The sequence below is a fragment of the Dreissena polymorpha genome, chromosome 5 (assembly GCF_020536995.1).
Source record: "Dreissena polymorpha isolate Duluth1 chromosome 5, UMN_Dpol_1.0, whole genome shotgun sequence".
NCBI lineage: Eukaryota > Metazoa > Mollusca > Bivalvia > Myida > Dreissenidae > Dreissena > Dreissena polymorpha.
In genome coordinates this window covers 53,224,883-53,245,014 of record NC_068359.1, presented here as the reverse complement: position 1 = coordinate 53,245,014, position 20,132 = coordinate 53,224,883, and the positions used below count along the sequence as shown (strand labels likewise).

At 36.3% G+C, this 20,132-nt stretch overlaps 1 protein-coding gene across 2 annotated transcripts in view; it reads left to right on the top strand.

Moving 5' to 3' along the window:
* Window positions 1-8,567, top strand: part of LOC127880791 (protein RER1-like) — a 43,539-nt gene extending 34,972 nt beyond the window's left edge. Inside the window, exons 6-8 of one of the 2 annotated variants that reach the window (XR_008049741.1) lie at window positions 1,045-1,180; window positions 2,186-2,917; window positions 3,095-8,567. Coding sequence is in view for 1 of the 2 variants with exons in the window: in XM_052428209.1 (XP_052284169.1) it covers window positions 1,045-1,180; window positions 2,186-2,278 (229 nt within the window). In the remaining variant the exon portion in view is untranslated. Of the gene's footprint in view, window positions 1-1,044; window positions 1,181-2,185 lie in introns of both variants that reach the window. The other variant, XM_052428209.1, reaches the window with a different exon arrangement.
* Window positions 8,568-20,132: the final 11,565 nt, after the last annotated feature.

Sequence of the window (20,132 nt, the reverse complement as noted above, 5' to 3'; positions counted from 1 at the left end):
ATTCTCAAATCTTCATGAAACTTGGTCAGAAGATTTGTCCTAATAATATCTTGTTATCTCAGACGAGCGACTTTGGGCCTTCTTCTTAAGATGAGTTGGTTGATAAGGGCCCAGGGAGTCGGAACATTTTGAAAGAGTTCAAGTGTATTTTGTCTGACAAATAACAGTATTTTCAAGCCTTACGTAAGTAAACCCCTCCTCCATTCCACAGGGGTGTGGTGGAGGCTATATCGGAATCTCTCTGTACCTTCTCTATGCATTGAAAGATTTTAAAATAACTATTTGAAAGAGTGTGTCGTAGGCAAAATTCATCTTCAAGGTAAAATTCAAACATAGAGGTCAATGGTAATTTTTCTTCACATCAACATCAAACTTTATAGGAGTGTTGTTTTTACTAAGTTTTAAGACATTATTTTTGTGTTTGTTACTCTGTTCCAGAGAACTCTGTTCTCTTGAACACAGACAAAAAATAAATTTATTTTTTAGTCTTTGTGTGTCATTAACCCTTACAATGCGGGAACCGAATTTTTAAGGTCTTTGCAAACAGTTAGGATCCAGATGAGACGCCACAGAACGTGGCGTCTCATCAGGATCCAAACTGTTTGCTATTCTGATAGTATTCTTTGAAAAAAATAGAAGAAAATGCTAATTTTAGAAATTCACCAGACGACATTTTAGCAGACGACAAATTTCCCAGCATCCAAAGGGTTAATGCTAAGTAGCAAAAAATGTTGAGATTAATTTTCATAACAACAATGTTTTGCATCTGCGTGAAATGAGCGATTGTGGGTTGTAATTGTTTGCGATCTTTAATGACTGTTTCATTTTTATCAGGTAGGCCATTGTACAAATTGTAATGAACATACTTTTTGTGAAAGAAATTCTTTATGTTGGTTTTGTATTCCTTTTGTGAAATAAAATCATTCATGTTTGTCCTCCAAATGAGTGGTGTTATTTGTAGTTTTCTTTCACTTTGCATGAAACCTCCAAGAGTTATAAAGAAATGTATTGTTTTGTATACAAAAAAACTGTTTTTGTTTTCAGGTATTCTGGAACCTGGGCAGTGTGCATTGCAATGTTTTGTACATTTTTTGAAGCATTTAATATACCTGTGTTCTGGCCAATATTAGTGATGTATTTTATCATCCTGTTTGTCATCACCATGAAGAGACAAATAAAAGTATGTATCCTGACTTAATACTACATATGTGCCAGGCTCTGTGTAAATGGGGTGTAATCATCAGGGTCAACACTTCACGTCTAAACAAGAGTTTTGCGAAGAAGAGACTTTCTTGAAATAAAAAATATCTTAAATGTGGAAAGTGTCGTCCCTGATTAGCCTGTGCGGACTGCACAGGCTAATCTGGGACGACACTTTACCTACATTCATTAAACCCCCCTTTCACAGAGCAGGGCCATTATGTATGTCCTACAATTTATATTTCCTATATGTATGCCCTATGTATGTCCTGCACATTTTGTACAAATTTAGAGTAAACACTTAACAAACAAAATGGCATTTTGCGAAAAGATCCTGATTTTGAGTTTTTTTTTATGAATTTTTTTTTATTTTATCATAACATTTTTAACTGATATGAAATTGTCATTCACACCATCATTTATCTTTTTAAATGAATACTTTTTTTGTTTGCTTTATGTTCCATGATATATTTCCAAACTGAACACCAAAATCTTTTTTTTCCTTGATGAATATTGATTTAGCATCAAAGCAATGTTTTCAAAAACACAAGTCCATGACATGTATGTGGGCATATTTGGGTCTAATTGACACAATTCTAGTGGGCACTAAATTTGAAGTAATTTGAAGTTTGGATCTCTGCCTCTGATTTTTGAAGTTTTGCTTATATTGTTTAGAAGTTTTAACAGTTCACAGTTCACAATGCTTTAATTTAGTAAAAATTTGGTTTGGTTCAAGGCAATTTTCATTATTTGTTTATGTAATAATCATTTATAAAAAAGGTGTATATTTAGATGATTTTTTTTGCATGGCTAACATGTTCAACTTAATATAATAATGGAATGAAAATTAGAATTTTGAGAACTTTCATTGCTGCATTTTGCAAATTCCCTATACAATCTGTGAGCAAATAATTCCCTAACTTTCATTTAGTGCAAGCCATTCATCTGTCAGATTGTTTAAAAGTTAATTGTGTTTTCATTCCAGCACATGATTAAGCACCGATATGTTCCATGGTCAAGTGGTAAAACACGATACAAGGGCAAGGAAGACACTGGCAAAGTGGTTATGTCAAAGTAACCATGGCCTGAACTTCATTCACAGAGTATATGAGTTTGAGTGATTTCAATTGATGTCTGCCATTTGGTGGTGTGCGGTGACTTTCAATGGTGTGTAGCCACTGTCATGTGACATCTCATCCAATCATCCTGAAAATGTTGGCTGTATGTTGTTGTATAGAATTTATAACAGAATTATAATTGTATTGTATGTTTATTTATTTGTTGTGAAATGTGATTTTTTAGCTCCACTGGCTAGAGGCCAGCGGGGCTTATGTCATGGTCATGTGTCCATTGTGTCAGCGTCCGTGCGTGCGTTAGCTTTTCCTTAAATTATCTTCTCCTAAACTACTGGTCCAATTCTGATGAAATTTCACACTAATGTTCCTGGGGTGAACCTCTTTCAAATTTGTTCAAATTATGCCCCTGGGGTCAAATTTGACCCTGCCCCAGGGGTCACAAAAATGAAAATTTGCTTATATAAGGCCTATTTTGTGAAAACTTTAAAAATCTTCTCGACCATAATCATTGGGCTTAGGGCTATCAAATTTGGTATGTAGAGACATCGCATAGTCCTCTACCAAATTTATTCAAATTATGATCTGGGGTCAAATTTGACCCTGCCCCAGGGGTCACAAAATTGAACATATGCTTATATAAGGTCTATTTTGTGAAAACTTTCAAAATCTTCTCGTCCGTAACCATTGGGCCTAGGGCTATCAAATTTGGTATGTAGAGACATCTAATAGTCCTGTACCAATTTTTTTATAAATTATGCCCCGGGGTCAAATTTGACCCTGCCATGGGGGTCACAATATTGAACATATGCTTATATAAGGCCTATTTTGTGAAAACTTTCAAAATCTTCTCGTCCCTAACCATTGGGCCTAGATCTATCAAATTTGGTATGTAGAGACATCTAATAGTACTCTACCAAATTTCTTCAAATTATGCCCCTGGGGTCAAATTTGACCCTGCTCCGGGGGTCATAAAATTGAACATATGCTTATATAAGGCCTATTTTGTGAAAACTTTCAAAATTTTCTCGTCTATAACAATTGGGCCTAGGGCTATCATATTTGGTATGTAGAAACATCTTATAGTCCTCAACCAAATTTCCTCAAATTATGCCCCTGGGGTCAAATTTGACCCTGCCCCGGGGGTCACAAAATTGAACATATGCTTATATAATGGCCTATTTTGTGAAAACTTTCAAAACCTACTCGTCCATAACCATTGGGCCTAGGGCTAATAAATTTATATGTAGAGACATCTTATAGTCCTCTACCAAATTTCTTCAAATTATACCCCTGGGGTCAAATTTGACCCTGCCTCAGGGTCACAAAATTGAACATATGCTTATATAAGGTTTATTATGTGAAAACTTTCTAAATCTTCTTGTCCATAACCATTGGGCCTAGGGCTACCAAATTTGGTATGTAGTGACATCTTATAGTCCTCTACCAAGTTTGTTCAAATTATGACCCTGGGGTCAAGTTTGACCCTGCCCCGAGGGTCACAAAATTGAACATATGCTTTTATAAGGCCTATTTCTTGAAAACTTTAAAAATATTCTTGTCCAGAACTGTATGGCATAGAGCTACCAAATTTCGTATGTAGTGACATGTAATAGTTCTCTTCTTAGTTTGTTCAAATTATGCCCCTGGGGTCAAATTTGAAACTGCCATGAGGGTCACACATTTGAATATATACTTATAAAGGTCTTATTTTTTGAAAACTTTCTAAATCTTCTTGTCCATAAACATTGGGGGTTGGGCTACCAAATTTGGTATGTAGTGACATCTTATAGTCCTCTACCAAGTTTGTTCAAATTATGACCCTGGGGTCAAGTTTGACCCTGCCCCGGGGGTCACAAAATTGAAAATATGCTTATATAAGGCCTATTGTGGGAAACTTTCAAAAATCTTCTTGTCCATAACCGTATGGCATAGAGTTACCAAACTTGGTATGTAGTGACAATGTAATAGTTCTCTTCTTAGTTTGTTCAAATTATGCCCCTGGGGTCAAATTTGAAACTGCCTGGGGTCACAAAATTGAATATATATTATAAAGGGCTTATTTTGTGAAAACTTTAAAAACTTCTTTTCCATAACCATTGGGTCAACGGCTACCAAATTTGGTGTGTAGTGATATCTTATAGTTCTCTACCAAGTTTGTTCAAATTATGCCCCTGGGGTCAAATTTGACCCTGCCCTGAGGGTCACAAAATTGAAAATACGCTTATATAAGACCTATTTTGCGAAAACTTCAAAAAAATTCTGTCAACAACCATTGGGCCTAGGGCTATCAAATTTGGTATGTAGTAACATCTTATAGTCCTCTACCAAATTTGTTCAAATTTTATCCATGGGGTCAAATTTAAACCTGCCCTGGAGGTCACAAAATTGAACATATGCTTGTATATTGCCTAATTTGTGAAAACTTAAAAAAATTCTTGTCCATATTAACCATTAGGATAGGGCTTCACAATTTGGTATGTAGTGACATTGTATAGTCCTCCACTTAGTTTGTTCAAATTATGCCCCAGGAGTCAAATTTGACCCTGCCCTGGGTGCCACAAAATCGATTATATGCTTATATAGTGCCTTTTTTGTGAAAAATAAAAAAATTCTCTTGTCCTTAACCATAAGGCATAGGGTTACCAAATTTGTTATGTAGTGACATTTAATAGTACTCTACCAAATTTCTTCAAATTATGCCCCTGGGGTCAAATTTGACCCTGCCCCGGGGTCACAAAATTGAACATATGCTTATATAAGGCCTATTTTGTGAAAACTTTCAAAATCTACTCGTCCATAACCATTGGGCCTAGGGCTACACAATTTGGTATGTAGTGACATCTTATAGTCCTCTACCAAATTTGTTCAAATAATGCCTCTGGGGTCAACTTTGACCCTGCCCTGGGGGGTCACAAAATTGAATAAACGCTTATAAAGCGCCTATTTTGTGAAATCTTAAAAAATCTTCTTGTTGAAAACCATTCAGACTATGGCTACCAAATTTGGTATGCAGTAACATCTTATAGTCTTCTACCAAGTTTGTTCGAATGATGCCCTTTGGGTAAAATTTGACTCTGAACCGCGGGTCACAAAATTGATCATTATATACGCTTATATTTTGCTTATTTTGTGAAAACTTTAAAAATATTCTTGTCCTTAACTCTAGGACCTAGGGCTACCATATTTTATATGAACATGTAGTGAGATATAGTAGTCCTCTACAAAGTTTGCTCAAATTATGCCCCTGGGGTTAAATTTGACCAAACCCAGGGGGTCACAAAAGTGTACATGTGCTTAAATAGGGCCTATATTTAAGTATTTGCACATGCAGAGAATATTTGAATAGCCTTTTTTCAGCAGTGGGGCGATACAGGGCCATCATGGCCCTCTTGTTTTATTGTCTTGCTGATAAGTGATTCATCACACTATGTCTTTAATATTTTTAAAAACCCTGACATATTCTTGCTAACATGTAGTTATTTCTGAGCTTGTTTGCATTAAAATATTATGTTTTGTGTGGTTTTCAGCTAGATGAGCTCAGAACAAACGAATATTTACACATTCTAGAAATGACCAATACATCATTGATAATACTTATGATACAGCTCTTATAACATTTGACAAAAATGCATGTCTGAGCATTGTGCCAAGCTAAATGTTTATACTGTTAATATGTCTAAATTTTCATCAAAAGGTTGCTAATAGAAGCCTGATACTTGTTAACTGAATTTGCATAAAGTACAAGCTTGAATTATTTCCACTATTGGCGTATGTGGGTTTCCTTCGCATACGTGTTCAACAAGTTAATAGATGCCCTAAAGGAACAATTATTGGGTTTGTCTGTATTCCTAAATCTTGTTGATGCTTTGGCAGAATGTTTATCTTGACAATATCTATGCCATGTTCGAGTATGGGTTAAGTGCATCAAATAAAATCTCACGAGGTCAGATCAGAAGAAAACCCAGTTAACACTCTAGGAGCCACATGTATGATGCATTATTTGTGATTTTGGTGAGAATAATTATCTCTGCAATATTAACCCATTTATGCCTAGCGTCTAGAAAAATGTAGGTCATCAGGTCAAGTCTTCAACAGTTGGTAAACCTTGAAGTTGAACTGAGGTTAACTTTGAAGAACATGTCCTCTGAATTAATAATTTGCCACTAAGATATGTGCTTTGACGCATTTGTAGTCCCTTAAAAAGTTACATTTTATTAAAAACCTTTCTTTCTTAATTCAAGTTTAAATGCATTATTCCCAACTCTTAGTTACTAATGAGCAGCAAACAGAATAAAACCTGAACAGACTTTGAGTTACTTGAGGCTGTTCTGGTTTTATGCTGGTTGCAAAAGCCATGTTAACTACGCTTCTTATGGGGGATAGTGTTAAATGCATAAATGAACAGGATTATTTTATTTGCCATGAAAGAATTGTTCCTAGCTGATGATGGCCAACATTAGGCTGTTTTTAGCTCGGATTTTTTTCGGAGAAACCCGAGGTATTGTCATAGCCAGCTCGTCGTGTTGTCCACCAACCGCGACGTGCTAAAACCTTAACATTTTGTTAAGGTTTTGAACATTGCCTCTAAAATCAAAGTGCTTCAACCTACAACTTTGAAACTTCATATGTCACTGCACCATGATGAGTTCTACATGCCACACATATTTTGGGGTCACTAGGTCAAAGGTCTAGGTAACTGTGACCTCTAAAAAAAAAAAAAAAATTCTGACAAGCTTTCAGTTATTCAAACCTCACCCGCAGCCGAGCGTGGCACCCGTTATGCGGTGCTCTTGTTTAGGGATTTGCTGCTGCTTAGTCACTATAATTTTGCAATCTGTACCTATAAATAGCAGGCAGTTAGTTATATGTTATTTCAGATGCATTTAAATTATTTAAATCTGTATATGTTTTCAGTCCAAAAAAAAACACCATGAATGTTTTGTGTTAGATGTTAATTTAAATGAAGTTGTATTCTTGAGTGTTTGTTTACTGCAACAGTATTTATGCCCCCCAAAGAGTAGTAGGCTTTAAGTATCGCTCTTGTCCTCCTGTATATCCATCTGGACGTTCTGGTGTTTGTATCACTCTTGTCCTCCTGTACATCACTCTGGACGTTCTGGTGTTTGTATTACTCTTGTCCTCCTGTACATCCATCTGGATGTTCTGGTGTTTGTATCACTCTTGTCCTCCTGTACATCCATTTGGACGTTCTGGTGTTTGTATCACTCTTGTCCTCCTGTACATCCATCTGGACGTTCTGGTGTTTGTATTTTTAACTCCTCTCTATTGGGTGGATCTGGCTCTTACTTTTACAGATGAATGACCTTGATGTTTAGATGATTGTAAAGAGCAAAATTTTGGCCGCAACAGGTTTTGGCAGAGTAATGGCCTTTTGTCTGTTTTTCACCTCCTTAAGCTTTTGTTTTCAATTTATCCCCATCTCTGTGTTGGATCCCACTTAAACTTTCACAGATGAATAGCCATAAACTGTTGATGATCCTTAGAACATGCGACATGTTTGGCACAATTATGGCCCTTTGTTTGCTTTTTCCACAGTACATGATTTTAAGGTAAGATTTAAGTTTAGCTTACCTGAGCATGTGCTCAAGGTGAGCTTTTTATCATGTTTTGTGCTTCTTGCTTTTTGTAGCGTAAAAATGTACCTTGATAAGACTCTAGTGGTCACATTTCTAGTCCAATCTTTAGGAAAAAAATATTGGCCCAATAATATCAAGGCTGTTTATGAACTTTATTCAGAAGAGGTCAAAGGTTGTAGGTAATTTTGGTCATTTTGAAGAAACTGTAAGCATTTTAGAGGTCCCAGGTATTGACAAATCTTGATGAAACATTGTCAGGATTTTAGCCCCAATGATAATTAGACATTGACTTTCAGATGAGCGACCTGTGTCCCTTTTCGTTTTATATACATTGACCGATAATGATATTTGTAAGACTTTGTATGATTAATATAATTAGAAACGCTGTAAATTATTCATAGATTATTTGAATTATTAAAAACAAGTGTTTGTCTGTTGTTATAAATGCAGCATTTGATTAGTTAGAAAAAGATATTAACGTTCATTAATTATCACAACATTGTTAGCGTGTTGTGGTCATACGGTCAGCAGTATGTGTAAATTGTATCAATACAAATGTTTGTTTGTAAGTTGTAGAGAACATTCGATTTTGTTTTGCCCTGTTCATAGTAAATTATATTAAAATTGTGCATGCAAAGAAACGTGTTGTTACAGAATACTTAATAAATTTTGAATAAACTTATATGAAAGAGAACATAGTTAATTATTCCATGTAAACAAATTGCTGAAAAGTAAGCTATTGTGCATTTGCAATCGTTTACATTTTACGCAATATTTTCGTATCCCCTCGGCAGATGATAACCAAACGTGATAGGAATAATCCAAGGGCGATTCTTACACTTCGACTTGTATATAATAATCAAAATGCATGGACACTGGACAACGAAACAAAGACTTGGTCAAAAGCCGTTGACTTTATTTGGAATTGCCTTAACGTGCTCTTCTGTTTGATTGAAATCAACTTACACAGATATTTCTTGTGTGATCCTCTGTCCAATTACTTTATATAATTTTACCATTTACCAGAAACGGACTAAAACGAACTACTCGTCCTATAACGAATTGACTCTGTACGGAATTACGTTTCATGTAAATAATTTTTATTCTGCCCATGGGATGAACCTCATTAGCAAACGTGCCGTACTTTGCATCAAAATATATTCCGTGTTAAATGAGATAACAAAATATTTATTAATCACGAAGTATTCTTCAAGATATTAACGATTATTTTGGTAAATATGTTATCACGAGCGCCGAATGTACTTTGCCCTGCAATGTTATATTCTTTGAATGTACAATTGCATTGATATTAAATCCTAACATCCGATCAATTATTTTAAACTTTTATGTTCTGACGACATCGCATAAGAGGTCATCCCAAGTTGACTTAAGTTAAGTCGGAGATTTCCGTTTTTAAACCAAACAGGTATCTCGTTATGTCGATCTAAAGAGGTTTGGCTTTCATCCTTGCCGAGTTAAAACAAATACCAACAGCTCTTGAAGGCAAAGATTTGACCAAGGTACTAATTGAAATCACCTCATAAGATGCAGTCAGATCATAGTATGGAAGCGGCCAAATGGAATGTTTATAATGATATTAAAATATGCAATACTTATTTGAAAATGTTTCCATAAGGATGCTTTGACATATGTCCACATTGCGCCAACACGCATCCGAAAAAAAATCTGCAAACATTTCAAGCACAACTGACTCCTTTCCGCAATCGTTTCCTCATGGCACAGCAACCTTAAGTTTGTCAATGTTAATCAGGTCCTTCAGCGCCCGACACTGCATTATATGAGGACCCGGAGTGTTTCCCTACACTTCTTTTTTATTAACTTGACTCACGACAGTTGGGACGAATTTAGAACTGTAGGTACAATTTCCAGCTATTTTGTTTGTACTTAATGATTTTCGATTTTGATTTGATCTTTATGTGGGGAAGGTGGAATCCCGAGTTACGAGGGAAAACTCCAACTTTACGGTCACCAAAATCGCATGCACTGGGAGCCGGAATTGAACCCGGGTCGCCGAGGTGAGGAGCGCGTGCGCTTACAACAGCGCCAACTTTAACGCCTGGTGCCACAACAAAGGAGTTAGATGATGATGAGCGTTAACGGATAGCATAGTCAACAGATAGCATACGGAGTCCGGGTGCAATCTTTGCTTTAAATGTATAGTAACACTTATTTTATCTGTAATAACAAAGTGTAAAACAGACAACTTCCGAAGGCAGTCCCAACACATTTTGGTTTATACGATTCAACCTTTTTTTTTCAGAAAAAAAATACGAAAACGTTGATGGACACCAAACTTAAATTAACGTTTAGATTTTTTTGATAACTTAGAGAGATTTGCATAGAGCTTTAAATACTTCTCGTTTTTACAGTAGAACACTTATTCGCTGTTTAAAAATTACCACTGTTCGGTATGGGCGAGGATTGAAGTTATTATTAGATTTATGTAAATTACTATTTCTAGTGAATACAATGAGGACTTCGTGCGTATGAATTACACTTGTATTTGAAATTGTACGGAAGCCCTGGAGGGACATTTTTTGTTCTAGGTTATTTGTCATTAGTTGTTTGTTATTACTTATTACTTAATAGTTACGAGTTTATATGCGCAAAAAATCAGCATGGAATGGTGAACGGCTCTAGTGACGGCGATTCTGCGGTATATTATTTACTTATTTTTTTAATTATTCATAAATTGATAAACTGATACACATTAGCTGTCAAAATTAATACGTGTGACACGTTCCGTAACTAAACATGTAAATAGATAAATATATAAAATGTTGGACTGATGTTCTATTCATTCTTCAGCCATTGTGTTTAAGAGAGCTCGATTTACTTCAAAATTATTCTCTCAGGAGTGGCTCAATCTGAATGTAGGAGGATACCTCAAGGCTCAAGTGAGAAAGAGAGAATTTCAGTGTTCGTTAACCGGAAGTGTTGTGCATAGTGTACTCCCTTGTTATTTCCCGCCATAGTAGTACTTGGATCGGAATCATTTATTTTTATTTTAAATGCCGTAAGTTTTTCCTTAACATTATTATTATTATTTTATATTATTATCGTATATTATTCTTATGTTCTGCAAGAACTGTAGATCTATTGCCCTTGACTTGCTTGATGTAATTTGTATTTATAAGGAGTTGTGATATGTATTGTATGGAATACGAACAGGAACTAGCCCTTCTGTGGTGGTTCTCACCCGGGGGGGGGGGTAACTTCCTATATAGGGGTGTGCCGATTTTATGGGGTGTGTTTTTCGACTAAAATTATAGATATGGATATTGAAATTAGAAATTTGCTTTATATAAATGCATATAGATTTGAAAGTATCAGTATCAAAATGAGTATGATAAATGTCATTCTTGTATATAAATGGGTATCAAAAAGTAAATTTCAGTAGCCGGAAAGATATAATAGCAAATTCAATAAGTATACTGTATTGATATGAAAGAGATTACATTTCTAGTATGAAATGTGTCCACTTTATGAAACTTCTAGTATTGAAATGGGTCCACTTTCTCAATGGTATCGTATACACATGGGCATGCTTTTTCAAAAATCTTGTATCAAAATGGGTCTACCTTATCAGAGTTCCGGTATAAAAATGGGTCACATTTCGGAAGTCTCAGCGGGACACCCCTACCCTAAAATTTGGGAAGTTACCCCCCCCCCCCCGGGGGTTCTCAGAGCAACGAATATATTCGTTAGTACACGCGAAGGATTAACATGAGCCAATTATACTTCATATAAATTTCTCTTGGTTTTACCTGCCTGATGATAAGACAAAACTTGATCAACCTCAAATCTGAGATGGGATCTACAAATAAGATTTGATGGGCAACTCAAATCAGGGAATGGTAATCACTGAGCAGACAGGCGCAAGGAGCACTGGTCCTAGGGTGTAATACGCTAGCAGATCAAAATATCCTTGACGCTTCGTAGATCGCAGAAAACGCAATGCTTGTGCAATAATATTCACGGACAAGGAATAGCGAGTCTTTCTAATGTCTAGCTTCTGCTGGTTTTTCAATGCCCAAACAAGTTTGGTACGATGTATTAGAAAGCAGTTAATGCAGAATTAGCTACATGTATCACCAGCTTAATTACCTTTACTACTATCGGGCCGATGTTTCTTCACCGACAGTGCGAGCAGTTCTGCCTAATTCCCCGTGCGTTGCTGATTACATTGTATATAGTCACAGGTCACATGACTTTATGAATTCGCCCAGGTTATATCATTTATATAACCAGATGTTAAATTGCTGGGAGATCAACTTGAATAACTGCTTAATTTAATTACTTAATACATGTATTTTCCGATGCATTCATGTGAAACATATTTCCTAACAATTATTAAATCATTGCCATTCGATTTACCAATTATTTAATTTTTTGTAATTTTATATTTCTAGCTGACATCCCCATCAGGCATCAAGTTTGTTACAAAAGAAACCCGAGAGACTGTGCCATTGTCGTTAAATAAATAAATAAATACAGTCAAGGAGGATAAACATGAGCAAGGAAACTAGAAAGAAAAAGTCTACACCAGTTCCTAAGGTATCATACCCAGCCAGATTTGTAAATGATTTCATAGAATTGATCCTTGGGTAGTCCTCTACTAACATTTCTCAAGAAATTTAAATTCATATCTGCATGCCAAAGCTACCAATATGAAAATATTATTAAAAAAAGAAAAGAAAAATCAAACACTAGCCTGATTGGAAACTCATTTCACAGAAATAGTATTTGAGTAGTCCTCTGCCAAATTTCTCAAGGAATAGAAGTCCGCATGGAACTCTCATTGGCATAGCAACCAAATGGAAAATATAATTTTATATTTTTGACTCCTAGTCCAATGTGTTCAGCACTCTTTCAAACTGCCTCCTGAGTTGTAAATAATTTCACAATAAAAGTCCTTTTGTACTAAGATTACTCAAGGAATTGAAATTCATATGGACCTCTAGTTATGCCCCCCCCCCCCCCCCCCCCCTATTCGAAGAAGGTATATTGCTTTGCAAATGTCGGTCGGTCTGTCCGTATACGGAACAGTTTACGGATGATAACTCAAGCATGCTTTGACCTAGGAAATGAAATTTGATAGGGAAGTTGCCCTTGACCAGCAGATGCATGACCCCTATTTATTTTGAGGTCAGTAGGTTTAAGCTCAAGGTCATTGTGACCCAGAACAGTGAAACCGTTTCCGGATGATAACTCGATACTAGTTGGCCCTAGGATCATGAAACTTTACAGGGAGGTTGACAGCTAATTACCCCTATTGATTTTTGTCAGGTAAGTTGGCCAAAGGTCATAGTGACCTGGATCGGGTAAAGCGGTTTTCGGATTTTAACTCTATAATGCTAGGGTTAGGATCAGGAAATTATAGCCCCCTTCGTGGAAAGAGTTCGCACAGTCTTAAAAGTTCTTAATTCGGGTCCCATTCTTAAAAAGAGCTTAAAATTAACAGCCCAACTTTACAAAATTCACATGGTTATTTTTTATTCAGTTGGGTATTATCACATGGTTAAGCAATTTAAGGCATGAGTATTACCTGATACTAGGACACTTAATCCTGGGACAATAACTAATGTTTTTAGGTAAATACTAAACCTTATTACCGGTAGTCTTTTTTAATGCTATAGAGAACTGAAGTTTGGTCCAGCCTTGATGATTTATGGTACAAATGCTTGTCCTCTTGGTCAATTTCAATCTGGGTCTCATTTGTTAAATAATTATGGTAAAAACTGCAGTCAATTTGTCAGTGGAGATGTTAATGGCAATCATGTCCCTTTCGTCTCATTTACTGAACCATCAATATTTGTCAATATTGACATATTTACCCGGCATATATTTAACTTATATGAAATAACTTATAAGCAATAAGAAAAAATAAGAAAGAAAGAAAGAAGTATTAAGAAATAAGTAATAACTAATAACAATTAAGTAAAAAGTAATAACTAGTAAGAAATAACTAAAAAGTAATAAGAAATAACACATAAGAAATAAGTTATAACAATACTAGACAAGCTTGATTTTTGGTAAAATTTACAAAATGTTCTGTGTTGACATGATTTATTATGCCCTCCATCAGATATGCCAGGTTATACTAGTTTTCAAATGCCGGCCTGTATGTCTATCTGTACACCAGAGTCTTGTCCACTCTATTACTTAACACGTTTAAATCCAAACTTCATTAAACTTACCGGTATCTAGGTCAAGAAGTCCTTTGACATATTACTTTTAATACATTACCAAAATACCACCAACCTGTAGACAGGAGCAAAAACTTCACAAACCTTTCTCAGAATAACTGCTTTTTATACATACTTAATAGTTTAACATTAACTTTTCTTGTCCATATATGACTAAAACATATCTGTCTGTCTCTGTCTATCTTTGTTTCTTAGCCTCTATCTCTATCTCTGTCTCTCTGTCTGTCTGTCTCTCTTTCTCCCCTCTGATAGCACCTGTTTACCTTAGGTACCTTAAATGGGACATTCCTATCTCAAATTGGACTCACTAAGGTAGGCATACCTGTTTTGCAAACGAGGGCATTTATTGACACTGTCCCAATTTTTGTGCTCCCCTACAAAGAAGAGGGGGTATATTGTTTTGCTGGATGTTGGTCGGTCGGTCGGTCGGTCTGAATGTCGGTCTGTCGGTAGACCAGTTCGTTTCCGATCAATAACTCGTCAGCAAATTGATGAATTGGCTTGATACTTCCCATGTGCATTGGCCTTGGACAGTAGATGACCCCTATTGAAATTGGGGTCACTAGGTCAATGGTCACTGTCACACTTAATGTAACAATGATTCCGATTAATAACTTGTCAATAATTGTTGTCAATAATTGACCGATTGGCTTGATACTTCCCATGTGCATTGACCTTGGAGAGTAGATGACCCCAATTGAAATTGGGTCACTAGGTCAAAGGTCACTGTCAAATTAAATGTGAAAATTGATTCCTGTCAATTACGTGTCTACGAATAGATTGGCCTTATAATTTCCATGCGCATTTCCTTGGACAATTGATGACCCCTATTTTAGTGGCTAAGTCAAACCAATATGATAAGATAAACTCTTGTGGTTAGTTTTGTTGCAAAAAATCTTGTGTCAATGCCCTGTTTTGGGGGAATCAGTCTCCGACCGTGGAGCTCTTGTCATTTTCTTATATCTTGGCTCATGTTTGTCTTTTTGTTTCAGAAGAAACAAGATATTGGTGAAGGCAACAGTGGAAGGGGAAAACACGCTATATACAAATTATATATTGGATGGCAGCATATTTCAAATGAAAAGTATAGAGTCGTCACTAAGACAAAAGGAGGAGGTGTACGAAGAATGGATTACAATGCAGAAGAAGATCTAACTGTGGAAACAATTATTGAAAGAGGTGTAAAGAAATATTTCACAGAGGGAAAGAGTCAGTTAGGTTACTTGAAGGACATGGATTTGTCGCTAGGCAGTTTTGCTGGTGAAAATTTAGACGGATTTACAGAAGGAAATGCATGTTCTTTTCAAGAATACATGAAATCTCGCGGGCTCTTCTCCTCACAGTACCATTTGTATATTAGAACAAAGCCAAAACAACAAACTTCATCATGTACTATGGAGGTTCAACAAACAGCTGGAAGTGTGGATGAGAGTGATGAAGAGGTATTGAATGTGGAAGAGACAGTGACAGATAAAGCAGATGAAAATGCTTAAGAAGACACAGCAAGAGTGTTTTTTGTTAACAACACTATGCCTGGAAATATGGACCTTAAGTACAAAAGGAACATACTATCTAGATATGACACTAGTGAGTGTACAATTTCCTATGCCTCTATGAGACAATGTTATAATTCATCAGCGCATAAAATTGCAAATTGCAGATTATAACTGTATCACAGATGATGGATTTTTACTAGTGCATGTTGAACAAGGCTATTGTCAAGCAATATTGTCCCCTACCGGCTCCACCATTGTCAGAAATTCAGCCATTTTCAGATTATTTTTTTTTGTTGCCATAGCAACCACAATTTTTGACGTAGGAACGTCCATATTGCCATCTACCCATGTTGAAAGTTTCATGAAAAAATATTTAGAACTTTTAAAGTGATCGCAGGATCCAGAAAACCACCATTTTCAGCAGTATTTCTAGTCTATTTGTTGCCATAGCAACCAGAATTTTTGACGTAGGAACAAAATGAAATGACGTGCATAATGTCCATATTGCCATCTATCAATGTTTCAAGTTTCATGAAAAAATATTAAGAACTTTGAAATTTATCACAGGATCCAGAAAAGTGTGACGGAGGGACGGACGGACGGACTGACGGACGGACTGACAGACGGAGCGCAAACCATAAGTCCCCTCCGGTGAAACCGGTAGGGGACAAAAAAAATATCGGAAGTATTTAAATGAATTAAATGACGGGTCGTACCAATATAGCAGTTACACTTCTTCTGCTAATCCAGAAATAATAATGCAGGGTCCAAATGAAATACATGGACTGAATGGTGGTGATATAATGTTGGGATTGATAACGCCATTGCACACCAGATATTTACAGTATCAGTGGTTTAGGGATGGCAGTCTTTTTCATAAAGGGATGAATGCATCAGTTTTGAAAGTAACGTGTCCTGGAAAATATTCTGTTGGAAAAATTATAGGTGAGCAGTTGTACACCTTTGATGCTGGGTGTAATGTAACAGAACAGTTTAATACAATGAAAACACTGACAAAAATCAACCCAGTCATTGGCTACTTCACAGACAGTTGACATACAGTCATATACATTGAACACTCAACCACAGACAGGGAACACTCCACCACAGACATTTAACACTCAACCCCAGACAGGGAACACACCAACACAGAATTGAACACTCAGCCACAGACATTGAGCGCTCCACCACAGACATTAGACACTCTATCTCAGACATTGAACACTCAACCACAGGCATTGAATAATCAACCTCGATCATTAAACAATCCAGCGCAGACAATGAACAGCCAGTCTCAGGAATGCAGCACTCAGCCACAGACATTTAACACCCAACCACAGAGATTATGCACATCAACAGTCATTGGCCACTCCACGGACAGTTGACATACAGTCATATACATTGAACACTCAACCACAGACAGGGAACACTCCACCACTGTCATTGGAAACTCCAGCACAGACATTGAATAGCCAATCACAGGAATGCAACACTCAGCTACAGACATTAAACATCCAAACATCTTGCACAGTACCAAGAATAAATTTGGCTGACATAAACTAAGGTAAAGAAATTGGAAGAGGGGGGTTTGGTATTGTGTATGAAGGATCATGGATGGGCACAAATGTGGCTATCAAAGAGATCAAGATCAAGCGGATGAAGATCGCAAAACCAATTGTTGATCGAGAACTCTGCGTCCATTCACAACTAAGGCATCCAAATAGTGTCATGCTGATGGCGTTCGCTATTGAAAGTGCTCGATTATACTTGGTTTCTGAACTCATTAATGGTGTTACATTTGACAGCAGTCTATTTGGTATTGATGGACCATCTATGAGCATGTCTTTGAAGCTAAATGTTTGCTTGAAGATATCCAAAGCTGTTGCATATCTGCAAAACCCCATGATCATACATAGAGACATCAAACCTGAATATGTACTTGTTGCAAACGAGTTTCATGTGGTGAAATTATGTGATATGGGTGTCAGTAAACTTAGACAACAAACAATATTATGACAATTGTGGCTGGGGGATTTGTTTATAGCCTGAAACCCCTGCATATCAGGCACCAGAGATCCTTCTTGAAAGAAAACGTGCAAATGAAATGACAGACATTTGGAGCCTTGCATGTACTTAAGTGGAAGTATTTACTGAAATGGCTATCTGGAACAGCTCTGATGATCCAGTGCAGTATATAATTAGTAGAATGAAACTGAAGGCCAAACCGGATGCTTAAGAGTTACTTGCCTCATTGGCAGATACTGACTCTGAAAACATTGAGAGTAGAATCTACAGGATCTTAGATAAGGGACTGAGCTACAGTAATGGTGGTAGACCTCATGCTCTCCAAATAGTTAGCTCATAACAAATAACTTAAATAAGTAATAACTAATAAGTAATAACAAATAACTCGTAACATGTAACAAAAAATGTCCCTCCAGGGCTTCCGTAAAATTGCAAATCCATTTCGTGTACTTAATAAGCGCGTTGATAGTATTTGCTTCTTTGTTATTACTGACCGTACTGATCTTTCATATGGATCTTTACAGATATTTACAAGAACTATTTATGAAAAATGCATGGCGCCTCCAACCTTGCATGGCTTTTTAATAAGGTCAATCCCTTATAGTTATAAATCAGCAAGCAAAGAAACATGTTTCTAGTTTTGAATACACATCTCTAATAAGATTTTATGTAAATGGCATTTTAGTGCTCTCAGTACCATGAGTTATATAATAATTATGCATTTCAGTGCCCAATGTTCAGGATAAGTTTTATCAGAATTGAAAGCCTTCCAAGGAATGTTTTTATGGCTATGTGTTGTACTTGAAGAGACAAGTGGACCTATGTATGTATTCAGGTTACAAGCCCCATTGACATTTACCTCTGATCAGGAGGGGCATTCCAGAAGTATATTAAGTTAAATTTTATTCACGATCGTCACACTATGGAAACGCAAACATTTAACTATGCTTCATCAGAGGCAAAACTATCGATATTTTTTTTTATAAAAGATGGATTAGTGTTCCAACCCGGACAAATGATAAAGGTTTTTCTCTTCCCGATTCATTATCGAAATACATGTAATTGAATTTGATATTATGATGAAAACATGGTGTCGGACTCTGATGCGTTTAAATTCGATTGTACATTCTCATAGTTTTTACATACGACTGCACACGTGTAATTGGGACAATATCATACGCCATGCAATACTCCCCGTTTCCCATAGCGCGGCTCATTCCTAGTGTACGAACTGGAAGAAGTGATACTATAAATTGCGCAAGGTAAAAGCTATCGGAAATATTTAAATATGTTCGTTCGTACTTGTAATTGCGATTGCTTTGGCCCGTGTTAGTTTGACATTTAGATATATTAATTACCGATACTCATCGTAGCATGCCGCTGCTCAGGATCATGGACTTTAATAGAATGTTGAATATTTTATTCATTGCTATGCTTAACTTCCTTTTTTCAATTTGCTTGGTTTAAGCACCATTCGATTTTAATTTCCCTGTGTAATACTGTAGCAACTTAACTACCGTCGTATTAATTGTTCATGGCACGCATCAACAATTGTACCTAAATATCTCATTTGTTCATCTCCTGCCCGATGGTTAATATGTTCACGACATAAAACATTCATAAACAATAAATAAGTAATGGAATGCTTCTTTTGTGTGAAAGCGGGTGTATGTTATGAAATCTAGCGATTTTTTGGTATTGTTTCAAACGCTTCAAAAGGGACCTTTTCGTGTTTTGGAAAATTGAAAAACTAAAAAAAGTATTCCAGATTCGCAAATCGTCGTTGTAGTAATGATATTTGTGAGGAAACAGTAATACTGAACATTTGCCATGCTCTTACATATCCATTATATGCCTCTTTTGACTATTTATAAATCTGAAATATATGAAGCGTTGCAACGATTGAATAATATGGAAAGTTTTGTTGTTGTCGTTATATTTTGTAAAATACTTACAAGGATTGCCTATATAAAGTATAAAACACATCAGTCATTGTACGAGCACGGATGGCCGAGTTGTATAAGTGTTAGACTTTTACTCCATGGGTCAGTGATTCGAGCCCACTTGAGGGTTATTTTTTATGTCCCCGGTAGGGTGGCATATAGCAGTTAAACTGTCCGTCAGTCTGTCTGTCCGTCCGTCTGAAAACTTTATCATTGGCCATCACTCTTGCAATATTGAAGATAGCAACTTGATATTTGGCACTCATGTGAATCTCATGAAGCTGCACATTTTGTTTGAGTGGTGAAAGGTCAAGGTCATCATTGCCTAACGGACGCACACAAAAAAACAGAAGTATTCAATGTAAAGGTCAAATTATGTATGTTTAATATCTCTCCTTTAAAGGGGCATTTTCACAGATTTTGGCAAGTATTAAAGTATGTCATTAAATGCTTTATATTGATAAATGTAAACATTGGATCTAAAAAGCTCCAGTAAAAAATCAAGAATAAGATTAAGAAAAAACAGTAACCCGCATCAGGGTTCGAACCACTGACCCCAGGAGTT